Consider the following 14,193-nt stretch of genomic DNA (forward strand, 5'->3'; position numbering starts at 1 on the left):
AAAATGTCTCCAGACCATGTCAGAGACCTTCATGGCAGCCCCTTCCATCACAGGCCCAGAGGCTCAGGAGGAAAAAGTGGTTTTGTGGGCCAGGCACAGGGTCCCCACGCTGTGTGTAGCCTAGGCGCTTGGTGCCCTGTGTCCCAGCTGCTCCAGCTATGGCAGAAAGGGGCCAACGTACAGCTCAGGCTGTGGCTTCAGAGGGTGGAAGCCCCAAGCCTTGGCAGCTTCCACATGGTATTGATGCTCTGTGGGTGCAGAGAAGTCAAGAATTGAGGTTTGGGAACCTCTGCCTAGATTTCAGATGTATGGAAACGCCTGGATGCCCAGGCAAAAGTTTTCTGCAGGGGTGGGGCCCTCATGGAGAACCTCTACTAGGGCAGTGCAGAAGGGAAATGTGGGGTGGGAGCCCCCACACAGAGTCCCTACTGGGGTACTACCTAGTGGAGCTGTGAGAAGAGGGCCAACGTCCTCCAGGCCCCAGAATGGTAAATCCACTGACACCTTGCACCATGTGCCTGGAAAAGCCGCAGACACTCAGACACTCAACATCAGCCCATGAAAGCAGCCAGGAGGGAGGCTGTACCCTGCAAAGCCACAGGGGTGGAGCTGCCTAAGACCATGGGAACCAACCTCTTGCATCAACATGACCTGGAGTCATAGGAGATCATTTTAGATCTTTAAAATTTGACTGCCCTGCTGGATTTTGGACTTGCATGGGTCCTATAATCCCTTGGTTTTGGCACATTTCTCCCATTTGGAATGGCTATATTTACCCAATATGTGTAACCCCATTGTATCTAGGAAGTAACTAGTTTGTTTTGATTTTACAGGCTCATATGTGGAAGGGACTTGCCTTGTCTTACATGAGACTTTGTAATGTGGACTTTCGGGTTAATGCTGAAATGAGTTAAGACTTTAGGGGACTGTTGGGAAGGGATGATTGGTTTTGAAATGTGAGGACATGAGATTTGAAGGGGTCAGGGGCAGAGTGATATGGTTGGCTGTGTTCCCACCCAAATCTCAACTTGAATTGCATCTCCCAGAATTCCCATGTGTTGCGGGAGGGACCCAGGGGGATGTCATTGAATCACGGGCGCTGGTCTTTCCCATGCTATTCTCATGATAGTGAATAACTCTTACAAGATCTGATGGGTTTATCAGGAGTTTCCACTTTTGCTTCCTCCTCATTTTCTCTTGCTGCTGCCATGTAAGAAGTGCCTTTTGAACTCTGCCATGATTCTGAGGCCTCCCCAGCCATGTGGAACTGTAAGTCCAATTAAACCTCTTTATTTTGTAAATTGCCCAGTCTTGGGTATGTCTTTATCAGCAGCATGAAAATGAACTAATACAACGGTGAGGTCCCAAAAGCTCATTTTTAGCAGATTGTGAAGACTCATGTCTTGTGAAGAGAAAATAGGGGGAAGGAAGGGAGAAAAACAACAACAACAACAACAAAAAAGAGCAGTCCTGGAAAAATCAATATAGGCCACATTACTCTGAAGTCCATACATTAGTAGGCAGGTATGAAAGTGGCTTATGTATGTAAATAGGTTGTAGTTATTTTCTTCTGAAGTTTAAGTTGTCTGGCTTCAGTTCACAGGGTTTTAAGAAAGCACAGCTTAGTTTTCAGTGTCTCCAAATTAAGAAAAATGGGGGAAAAAAGAAGGAAAAAAATTGAAAACATTATTTTGAAGACTTGTAGTCAGGAAAAATTAGAATTTGGTCTAAAATATAGAAAATAATAAAAATTGAAAAAAACATTAGGCAAGACTAGGATCTAACAACAGATCTACTGTAGTTTAGAAACACAATTTTTCTCTCTCCAGTTTCTCAGTTTTACTAAAGACAAATCATGGTATGACTGGTATGCTTTATTACACTTGGCCTAATTATTTATATATAGTGCAGCAAGAATAATTATTTTTTACATAGGCTTTTAACTTGGCTTTGATGGAACTTTGTTCCATAGGAGGAATCAGACAAGACTTATTTATTTATTTATGTTTATTTATTTTTATTTTTATTTTTTAGTAGAGACGGGGTTTCACCGTGTTAGCCAGGATGGTCTCGATCTCCTGACTTTGTGATCCACTCGCCTCAGCCTCCTAAAGTGCTGGGATTACAGGCATGAGCCACCACACCTGGTCCAGATAAGACTTTTTTAAAGCCGAGCCCAGCCATGGATTTGTGCCATCAAATATCTATGAGTTTGGTGAATTTCCTCTCCTCTTGAGGATCCAAGATAAACCTGGGGCTTCTGTGCCTGTCAGAAAGTGACATTCTTTACTAAAGACAGGTCAGAAACTCTGTACAGGGACTGTGTACACAAACTATGAGGCCAATTTCCCAAGGGCTTTATTGGCTCCATAAGTCAAGTTTGATTCCTTAAAGAAAAGCACATCATTCCAGTCAAAGCCTTGGTAAAATAACCAGTTTCTCCAGTTGTGTCCTATTGCAAAAGAAAATTGATTCTTATTGCACTTATGCAAATAACTATATTGCCATAAATTAAGCATACTCACAAATAGTTTCCAAATTCTAGAGAAATCAGGTAGAGGGAAACAATTAGGTTCCACATTTTGTTCACAAAGTATACTTTACTCAATTGTTAAAAGCTGTAAATAGCTTAAAAGAAATGTTTTCTTAACTCTGAAAAACAAAAAAAGTATCAGCAACATTTTAAGCAAAAAGTCAAAAAGATTACTTCTGTTTTCTATCGGTTCAGTTAATTCGGTTAACTCCTATTCTGTTTGATAGTCATGAACATTTCAGCTCTCCATCAGAGTTCTGAAAGTTCCTTTACTCCAATGTCACAATTTCCAAAGTCATCAGAAAACCTGCATTTAAGTGAACTGTTAGAGTCCTATAGCTAATTATAAATTCATCTGTTTTTTTTTTTTTTTTTTTTTTTTTTGGAGACGGAGTCTTACTCTGTCACCCAGGCTGGAGTACAGTGGCACGATCTCAGCTCACTGCAACCTCCACCTCCCGGGTTCACACCATTCTCCTGCCTCAGCCTCCCGAGTGGCTGAGACTACAGGCACCTGCCACCACGCCCAGCTAACTTTTTGTATTTTTAGTAGAGACAGCATTTCACCATTTTAGCCAGGATGGTCTCAATCTCCTGACCTTGTGATCTGCCTGCCTTGGCCTCCCAAAGTGCTGGGATTACAGGCATGAGCCATCTCACGTGGCATATAAATCCACCTTTTAAAGGGCGTTTAAAACAAGGCAAAACAAGACAATTGTCTGTGGATGAAAAAAAGTTTTAAGGCAGCCATAGTTAAAAGCCACAATTGACAAGGAAATTTGTTACCTCTGTGGCACACAATAATTTTAACATAACAATTATGATTATTACTATAATGTACACTAAGGTATATCAGAATTACAGGAGTTTCCTATAAATTTGGAACACAATTAGATATGTATACAAATACAGCCCAAAGAAAACCAAACACCATTTCATATTTGACAATGCTTCCTGTATAATTTTTATACCAAAATAAGCCAAGTTATGTCATTTTTGGACTTAAGGAAACTAATGTCCTAAAGGACTAATTAGGTTAGATAAAGACATAATTTTTTTTTTTTTTTTTTTGAGACAGAGTCTCTGTCTGTCACCCAGGCTGGAGTGGCTATGGCGCCATCTCAGCTCACTGCAAGCTCCACCTCCCAGGTTCATGCCATTCTCCTGCCTCAGCCTCCCAAGCAGCTGGGACTACAGGCACCTGCCATCATGCCCAGCTAATTTTTTTTGTATTTTTAGTAGAGACGGGGTTTCACTGTGTTAGCCAGGATGGTCTTGATCTCCTGACCTCGTGATCTGCCCGCCTTGGCCTCCCAAAGTGCTGGGATCACAGGCATGAGCCACTGCACCCGGCCAAAAAGATATAATTTATAATTTGCTCTTGAAAAGTTTGTCAAATATAAAAGGTTTAAAATACTTGATATTACAAAATAGGATTATAGTGTTTGGATGAACGGAGGCAAGATGGCGCACTTCCGGGTTCTTCATCCCCCAACTTTTCCCGCCGCACGCCAAAATCCAGCGCGGCGCGAAAATCCAGCGGGCGACCCGGGAAGGTGCAGACCAACTAGGCATGCGCCAGGTGATGTCAATCTGAAGAGACCAAGATTTACCTGGTCGCACCTGCAGAACGCCCCCGGACACGCCCGTGCCCCGCCTATCGCCCTCCCACTCCTAGCAAAGCCGCTCCGGAGGATCGCCACGCATGGACTTCCCAGCTTCCCCACTGCGGTAGGTTCCCCACTGCGGTCGGGACTGTTGGAACTCCATCCTGAGAGCTGTACGGGTGACTCTGGGGGCCCCTTTTGTCGGGGGCCAACAGACCTCTCCCTACCCACCTTCTTCCCTTGAAGCTAGGTGACCAAAATAAACTTGCAGTTTTGCTCCTACCCTTGCCTAGTCGCTGGTTCTTTTGTACCCGCTCTGGTGGTCTTAGAAAAACAAAACATATAGGTCATTGTAAAGTCATTTATTTAACCAAAGTGATAATTCCAGCATTCCAAACAAAGCAAAAACCTTCATTATTTGAGTTGAGACTTAATTCTATAAACAAGAAACCCTAATAAAAACAGCATGAAGCCAATTACATTTGTTTTTCAAAATTTTGTAAACAATCTATAAAATTTAATCATGATTATAAAATATAACTTCCATAAGCCTTTTATAACCTTTATTAAGAAGTTCTTTAATGCTTCAAGAAAACCTTGTTAATCTGACATAGGTGTCCATTTACTGGTTTTGCAGCAGTGTGCCTTTGACATTAATAATTAATTTATAGAGAAACTGAACTTATTTTATCTTTCACAATTGGCCCTTACAATCTTATGTGCCCACCTCTTCTGCGATAGTCCCTGGGCCTTGAGGAGTTGAATGGCTTTAATATCCTGCCCCGTGTCTCAGGAATGCAGTTTGTTTTAATTTGTATCTTCTATGGGGCCTGAAAATGAGGCTTTAATTGCTGTCAGTGTTTAAGATTTAGCAGGACTTGGTGTCCTTTTTAGACCCAGGAGTTATAGCCCTGTAACTCAATGTTACAAGGACTTTAAAAGCACATACAGGAAGATACGTGGATGTAATAACATTACTTAAAAAATTTGTCTCAGTTTTTTTTCCTAAGCAAACCAAAAATAATAATATGACAACTTGATTATATAAAAGTTTTTTTTTTAAATATATAAATCCTCTTGTTGTGACTTATACTGACTATTCATGACATGGTTGTACCTTCTGATTTGTTCTGAAACTCCCTCCTTTTTAAACAACCAGTTATTTTATTTTAGACTAAATTTACCACACAAGATTCTTTCTTATATAAAATTATTTCTCTTTAAGCTTTTTTACCTAAAAAAATACCTCTTTATTTTTATAACTTTCTTTACATCTTTTTTTATTCCTGGCTCCTTTCACATTGTTTTGTATATAAGCTTTAACTAAGCTTTGAATTAGACAAAACTTGTTCATTTTTTTGGACACACTTTTTTTCTTTAGCAAGAATGTTTTCTTACAATATATATTTATTGGAAAATACCCAATAATGAAATAGCTATTATTTAGTTTAACTTTATTTTCTAAATTGTGACCAGTTTGTCTACAAGTATTTATCCCATTACATTTACCTAATTGTTTTAATTATTTACCTAGATTATTTATGAAAACTGTGATAGTCATGATTTAAAGTTATGAAACTGCCATTGCAAAATTATAACTGAGACAGCGAGAAAAGATTTGACTGGCTGGGCGTGGTAGCTCACGCCTGTAATCCCAGTACTACTTGGGAGGCTGAGGTGGGCAGATCACAAGGTCAGGAAATCGAGACCATTGTGGCTAACATGGTGAAGCCCTGTCTCTACTAAAAATACAAAAAATTAGCCAGGTGTGGTGGCGGGCACCTGTAGTCCCAGCTACTTGGGAGGCTGAGGCAGGAGAATGGCATGAACCTGGGAGGTAGAGCTTGCAGTGAGTGGAGATCATGCCACTGCACTCCAGCCTGGGTGACAGAACAAGACTCTGTCTCAAAAAAAAAAAAAAAAAAAAAGATTTGACCTAACTGATTCCATACTGCTCTTAACCTGCAAGCTGTACCTGTTCATTCCTGGACATAGGATGAACTAACTTTGGAAGGAACTTAGTTTATAGTTTAGCTTTGAAACAAAGATGATAACAGTCCTTTCCCAAAACAAACCTTATTGTCTGTGGATCAGACTGCCTAAAGCCACAGGATTAGAAGTTACGGTAATCTTACTAAATTCAAGATGCACCTATTTTCATTAAACCCATATCAATGTTTTATTTATTTAAAATTATACAAGCAAAGGTCATTCTATTTTGGGCTGGGTTTATAGTTTTGTAACCCCTATGCCAAATTTTGACATCTTTTAGTATTTGGTAGGGATAAGTATGAAATTGCTTGATTAATAAATGCAAACAAAAATGTATGCTGGGCAATTCTTAAGACATTTCTAATATTACTTTACCAATAATTTTAAAGCTAGCTATTTATTATAGATTTTACTTAAGTTATATAAAATTGAAAAAGCATTTGACTAGTCTTTGCTTTTTTAGTGTCTCATTTAAGTGCTTTTATTTTTGTAAGCCAATTAATTAGAGCTTTTATATATTTTTAGTAGTGAAGCATTCTGTACACAACACATAAATACAATACATATAAAAATGTATTAGGCATGCCGATGCAAGTACATTTTATAAATTCACAAAATCCCCCCTACCTTTTTTTCCTTAGACTTTCAGATTCTTGTTAACTGTTTCACAACCCTAGGCAGTTGTCAGCTAAATAGCCTTAAGTTTGCACATTAAAGGAAACAACTCAGGTGAAAACCAGGTAGAAAAATTTACATCATAAAGTACAGAGAGAAAATATCTGATGGTGCTAGAGGGTGACACTTTTATTTTTCTTTGAGCCAAATTAAACTTACTCTTTCTTAAAAACCCAAGAGTAGGCTGGGCGTGGTGGCTCACACCTGTAATCCCAGCACTTTGGGAGGCTGAGGTGGGCGGATCATGAGGTCAGAAGACCAAGACCATCCTGGTTAACACGGTGAAACCCCGTCTCTACTAAAAAAATACAAAAAACTGGGATTACAGGCTTGAGCCACCGCGCCCGGCCGAGCAGAGCTTCTTAACCTGAAACCCAAGATTTCACTAGAAGTCTGTTCACTTCCTAACTGTGTGTGTATGCATGGTGGTGAATGTGCATTAGTATATTTCACAATTTTAAAGCGTTCTCTAAGTCTGTCACTGTTCTGGGCACTGGGGATATAGTAGAGAAGAAACAGATAAAAACCTCTGCCTTATCAGCTTACCTTCTCAAGGGGTCAGAAAGACGAGAAGTAAAATAAGTGAGTAAAGTATGTAAAACCGTAGTAAGTGATATGGTGAAAAATAAGGCAGGGAAGGAGGGGAGACAGTGGAGATGGGGGTTATGATGCTAAATAGGGTGGTCAGAGAAAGGCTTACTATGATGGTGACTTCAGGAAAAGCACCTGAAGAGTCAGCCATGTGGTATCAGGCAGAAGAGCATTCCACACCAAGGGATTTTCTGCAACTGTGAAGGCCATGGGGTGGAAATATGCCCAGCATATTGGAGAAACAGCAATGAGACCAGCATGGCTAGAGCAGATCAAGCTGGGAAAATCAGGTCAGATGTAATGCCAAGGCCAAAGTCCAAGGAGGACTTTATAAACCATTGCAAGAATTTAGTTTTCACTCTGAATGAGATGGGAAGACAGTGGAGAGTTTTGAGCTAAAGAAACACCAATTTTATGTATTCACGTACATGCACATGTGTATGAATGAATATGACTGTCTGTCTGTACATGTGTATGGGCAGGTGGGTGCATTTTTCTGGAGAGATTCCACAGGCATCCATGTGGTGTCCTTGAGAAGCTGCCCCTGGCTGCACTTTTCCTCTGAACCTAAAGGCTCCCCCCTTGTCTCCCTCCCTCCCTCCCTCCCTCCACCTTTAGAGAGGCAGGGTGCTGCTGGGAGTTGGTTATTTTCTAGGCAGAATCTTAGCAGGAGTTTAAATGTGCCTGCATTGGAGCAGGCAGTTTTCTTCCCTCCTGGACATCATTCCGTTCACAGAGCTGAAGAGCTGGGGGCTCCTTTCATTTGAGAAAAGATGCTCTAACCCCATCAATGAAATCCAAAGGGGAGTCAGGGAGAGTCAAGGGGGAAAGAGTCCATTTAGACTCCTTGGCTCCAAAACTGTATTCAGAAATAGCTGTAAGAGGAGGGGCTAAAGTAGAAGGAGGAGGAACAGAGTAGTAATCACGATAATAACAGCTGCACCTTCTCATTTAACACTCACAGCTATATATATAATTTTACTGAATGATTTCCTGAATTCAAATAAATGCTAGTTTATTTGTAAAAAAGTTATTTACCTTTGACAAGTGAAACAGGTTTCTTGGTATGGGTTTGCTAGGATCTGCATGATAAAAATTATCTGTGAGTGGAATAGCAATTCCCATATTAGATGGAGGCCTGTAGTTTATCTGCAAGTGATTAAACAAAGAAAATGTATAATTCATTATTATGAAGTCTTTAATTTATAGATCTTGATTTTCTAGAAAACAAATCAATGCAAAAATTCCATTTTTAGCTACAGGTATTAAAGTAAATTTCTCCCCCAAGTTTTCTACCCCTCATTTTCTGGAATTTCAACAATTTTAACCCATGGTAATATAACTTGTAAATAAGTGAAAAAACTGCCATAAAGTCAATGCAATAAAGTTTAAACACTTTATCAAAGAGTCTCAGCAATGTATCATCGTTAGTAAATAATTCTTCAAGTTTGGTTATTTGCTTTTTGTCACAAAGAAAATTATAAGTAATAAGTTAGCTGACAAAGAGCAACATTTTATATTTAAAAAGAGTCATACATTCTGATAAGGCAAAAGTTAAAATTATTACATTGAAATGGGTAGATATATAGTTGACCCTTGAACAACACAGGGTTGGGGGTACAGACCTCCTGCATGGTCAAATATTCACATATAACTTTTGACTACCCCAAAACTTAACCATTAATAGCCTACTGTTGACCTGAAGCCTTACTGGTAATATAAAGTCAATTAATATATATTTTGTATGTAATATGTATTATATACTGTATTCTTACAATAAAGTGAGCTAGAGAAAAAAATGAAAATGCACTTATAGTACTATTCTGTATTTACGGATACTATAACTTTACATCATCTGTTTACAAGGTGAATTGTCTGTCTGAAATCCAGGGAAACTGCAGCTGAAGAACCTCAATCTACAGTGTACTTCAAGAAATTCAGCTTTTTTTTTTATGTCATGACTTTTCTCTGCCTCTTGGGAGTACTTTCAGCATCACTGGTGGCACTTCATATGGGACCCATGGTGTTATTTAAGGTTTACGGTATTACGCGATGAAAAATACATTAGAGACATGAGAGGTCACTTTTTATTGTGATTTGCAATTTATTGGCTAGGTGAACTGCTCACGTGCAGATGAATAGCCTCTCAGGGCATTTTAAAGGAATACTGGCAACATTTGAGTTCACCCAAGTAGCACCAGGAAGTGGCTACAAAATTATTACAGTAGTACAGTGTGTACTACAGCTGATTGTATGCAGTTATGATTTCATACTGTATCTTTACATTTGCTTACATTTCTCCAGCTCCATGTAGGATCTGTGTTTGTGTGTGTAAGTTTTGATAAATTTTAACTTTTTGTGCATAGTATATGATAGTAAATGATAAACTAGACTAGTATCTATATATAATTTATGCATTCATGACATATTCAACTTTTTATTAATTTTTTAGGTATTTCTTTTTAAAATGTATGTATTTATTTTTGAGACAGAGTCATGCTCTGTGCTCTGCTGCCCAGGCTGGAGTGCAGTGGCACCATCTCCGCTCACTGCAACCCCTGTCTCCGGGGCTCAGCCTTCCGAGTAGCTGGGATTACAGGCGCATGCCACCATGCCGGCCTAATTTTTGTAGTTTTTGTAGAGATGGGGTTTCTCCATGTTGGTCAGGCTGGTCTCGATCTCCTGACCTCAAGTGATCTGCCCGCTTGGCCTTCCAAAGTGCTGGAATTACAGGTGTGAGCCACCGTGTCTGGCCAATTTTTTCTACATTTTTAAGCTATGAGGTTTGTCTGTGAATTTTTTCAATTGTCACAAAATTCCAAAAAAAGTCCAATATATTTCTTGAAAAAAATCCGCATGTAAGTGGACCTATGCAGTTCAAACCTATTGTTCAAAGGCTGATTGTATCAGCTTAGGACAAGTCAATGTAAGGGAAAATAGTTGAATATATCACAAAAGCCAAAGGTCACACTAACATATGAAGTGTAAAATAATAATAATAATGACACTAAGTTACCAGGAAAAATAATTGTTTCAGAAAGCTTTTACAGTTTGGAAATCATCATCACATCCTCAAAATGACATAAGGATTACAAAATAACTGTGAAGTGTTTTGAGCCACTCACAAAAGAAATGCTGAAACTGAATGGGTAGGCAATCACACAAAAGTCACACAGCATTGCTTCTTAAACCAATATACTTAGATTTTTTTTACCGGCAAAGTTTTGATGAGGTTAAAACCTTGACTGTCTTTATGAACTCCACTAATCCAGTCTTCAGACGGGATAAATTTGCTAGGAATGTGATGCATAGATCTGAGATAACTACAGCTGCTTTTCAGTGTTGGCACCATGGTCGTAACAAAGCACTCAACAGAGGCTGACCACATAATAAATGCCATTGAAGTTGAACCCTGGAAATAACCAAATAAATGAAGGTTATTTAAAGTAACTGTTATGGACTGAACTGTGTCCAACAAAAATCACACGTTGAAACCCCAACCTCCAGGATCTCAGAATGTGGCTGTATTTGGAGATAGGGCCTTTAAGGAGGTAATTAAGGTAAAATGAGGTCATTTGGGTGGGCCCCAATCCAATGTCACTGGTGTCATCTTATAAGAAGAGGAGATTGGCCGGGCGCGGTGGCTCAAGCCTATAATCCCAGCACTTTGGGAGGCCGAGACGGGCGGATCACGAGGTCAGGAGATCGAGACCATCCTGGCTAACACGGTGAAACCCCGTCTCTACTAAAAAATACAAAAAACTAGCCGGGCGAGGTGGCGGGCACCTGTAGTCCCAGCTACTCGGGAGGCTGAGGCAGGAGAATGGCGTAAAGCCAGGAGGCAGAGCTTGCAGTGAGCTGAGATCGCGCCACTGCACTCCAGCCTGGGCGACAGAGCGAGACTCCGTCTCAAAAAAAAAAAAAAAAAAAGAAGAGGAGATTAGGATACAGACAACACAGAAACTGAGGGGCAACCATATGAGGACACAAGAAGATGGCCACACACAAGCCAAGTAGAGGGGCTGCAGAGGAAACCAACCCTGCTGATATCTTGATCTTGAACTTGTAACCACTAGAACTGTAAGAAAATAAATTTCCATTGTTTGAGTCACCAAGCCACCAAGTCAGTGGTATTTTGTTGTGGCAGCCATAGCAAACTAATACAGTGAAGAATATAGAAAACTAAAGAATATAGAAAAAGAAGAAATAGAAAAAGACATGACAGAAGTAGAAAAATATTTGACCATAAAGATTTGTTTGAGAATAAATCACAATAGAAGACATATTCTTTTCCAGGAAGAAATATATTCCAATCTAATTGGTTTTGGGAAGCATTTGGAAATAAGCTAGGAACCTGAGGACCAGCTGGGCACAGTGGCTCACACCTGTAATCCCAGCACTTTGGGAAGCCGAGGTGGGCAGATCACTTGAGGTCAGAAGTTCAAGACCAGTCTGGACAACACGGTGAAACCCCACCTCTACTAAAGGTACAAAAATCAGACGGATGGGTAGCATATGCCTGTATTCCCAGCTGCTTGGGCGGCTGAGGCAGGAGACCTGCTTGAGCCCGGGAGGTGAAGGTTGCAGTGAGCCGAGATAACACCACTGCACTCCAGACTGGGTGACAGAGCTAGCCCTCTCAAAAAAAAATGGCCGGGCGCGGTGGCTCAAGCCTGTAATCCCAGCACTTTGGGAGACCGAGACGGGTGGATCACAAGGTCAGGAGATCGAGACCATCCTGGCTAACACGGTGAAACCCCGTCTCTACTAAAAAATACAAAAAACTAGCCCGGCGAGGTGGCGGGCGCCTGTAGTCCCAGCTACTCGGGAGGCTGAGGCAGGAGAATGGCGTGAACCCGGGAGGCGGAGCTTGCCGTGAGCTGAGATCCGGCCACTGCACTCCAGTTCGGGCGACAGAGCAAGACTCCGTCTCAAAAAAAAAAAAAAAAAAAAAAAAAAAAAAAGGAACATGAAGACTATAGTTAATAATAGTGTATTATATTAAGTACTTAAGTATTTTTGCTGAATCAGCAGATTATAGCTGCTTTTACCACATTGGGGAAAAATAGGTGCCCATGTGAGGTATTTATTCCACAATGGTAATCGTTTTACTACATATATGTGTCTTATAACAACACATTGTATTCCTTAAATATACACAACAAAATTTATTTTAAAATATTTTTAAAAGACTTATTAAATAAATGCCATTATTACATCCAACTCATCTCGTTGAGGCTTCCTCATTCACTGATGAGCCCCTGAATATTTGGTTTGATGATATGAATAAAATAACTTTGATTGTTTACTGTTTACTCTTTCTTTCTTTCTCTTTCTTTCTTTCTTTCTTTTGTTCTTTCTTTCGTTCTTCCTTTTTCTTTAGAGACAAGATCTCGCAATGTCACCCAGACTGGAGTACAGTGGCACTATTATAGCTTACTTCAGGCTTGAACTCCTGGGCTCAAGCGATCCTCTCACCTCAGCTTCTTGAGTAGCTAGGACTACAGATATGTGCCACCACACACAGCTTTGGAAATCTGAAATTTACTCTTAGCAATTTTCAAATGTACAATACTCTATTATTAACTATATTCACCATGCTGTTCAAATAACTAAAAAAACTTTTTCTAAATTTTTTGTAGAGACGGGGTCTCGCTGTGTTGCCTAGGTTGATCTTGAACTCCTGGCCTCAAGTGATCCACCTGCTTTGGCCTCCCAAAGTGTTGGGAACACAGATATGATCCACCACACTTAGCCTGATTGGTGTATATTTTGAAAATGAAATTCACTTAGTAATCACTGTATTTCATAAAGATAGATTTTTATCTAGATTTTTGCTAGATTTTAAAAATATATGTACAGTAAATGTACTTGATCTTTGAACAATATTAAACAGCAATACAATTCAATAAATTCTATTTACAATTCTGAAGTATTTTTGGAACTTTAAAAATGTAGAAATACTAATAACCGTAGTGATATAGTAGGTTCTGGTAGCAGTCATTTTGTCCTGTCCCCATACTCTGTAGCCCTTAAGAATGGCGTATTTTTATTACTTTTGTCAAACACATTGACCCTGAATCTAAGCAGAGTTCCACTACTAAAGGAAATACAGAGGTCTAATGGCAAAAGTTAAGATACAAGGAAGCAAACAGAAAAATCTGGAATGTTGGAAATTCTATAGTACAACTGACCCAATTTCTATAATTCAATGGCAGGGGAAGAAAATGGAGTAGTAGCTGCCTTCAAATAAAAGACTTAAAAGATAAACAACCACATACTGTGTGAATCTTGTTTTTATCTCAGTTCAAACAAACTGACTATATATATATATATATTTTTTTTAAGAAAATTAGGGAAATTTGAGTATGAACTACATTTTATACAATATTAAAAAGTATTTTTAAAAAAATTTAGGGATGATAATGGCCATTGTCATTATGTAGGAGATAATATACATTTTTTTAGAGGTGTGTATTGAAATATGTAGGCATGAAATCACACGCCTGATGTTTGTTTTAAAATACGTCAAAACAAAACAAATTAAATAGGTATGATAAAACAAAAGTAGCACAATCTTGACTATTATTTAGTCTGGGTAATGGATGTATGGAAGTTCTACTTTTGTCTATATCTTAAAGTTTTCATGATAAAAAAATTTTAGAATATGTAAGAAAAATATTGACTTGAAAGGATTAAAACATACAGGTAAATGGAATGAGCACGTGTCTAAAAGTCTATATACCATGTGTCCTAATTTTAGGGAAAAAATAAGAAAATATTGTAAGTTAATAG

At 39.2% G+C, this 14,193-nt stretch overlaps 1 protein-coding gene across 1 annotated transcript in view; it reads right to left on the bottom strand.

Annotated features, from left to right (window-relative positions):
- Positions 1-14,193, bottom strand: part of CATSPERB (cation channel sperm associated auxiliary subunit beta) — a 151,576-nt gene that overhangs the window by 11,953 nt on the left and 125,430 nt on the right. The window contains exons 21-22 of the mRNA XM_010358596.2: positions 10,613-10,810; positions 8,437-8,547 (exon numbers count right to left, since the gene is read on the bottom strand). Coding sequence (XP_010356898.2) covers positions 8,437-8,547; positions 10,613-10,810 — 309 coding nt within the window. The remainder of the gene's footprint in view (positions 1-8,436; positions 8,548-10,612; positions 10,811-14,193) is intronic.

This window comes from Rhinopithecus roxellana, chromosome 5, assembly GCF_007565055.1.
Source record: "Rhinopithecus roxellana isolate Shanxi Qingling chromosome 5, ASM756505v1, whole genome shotgun sequence".
Taxonomy (NCBI): domain Eukaryota; kingdom Metazoa; phylum Chordata; class Mammalia; order Primates; family Cercopithecidae; genus Rhinopithecus; species Rhinopithecus roxellana.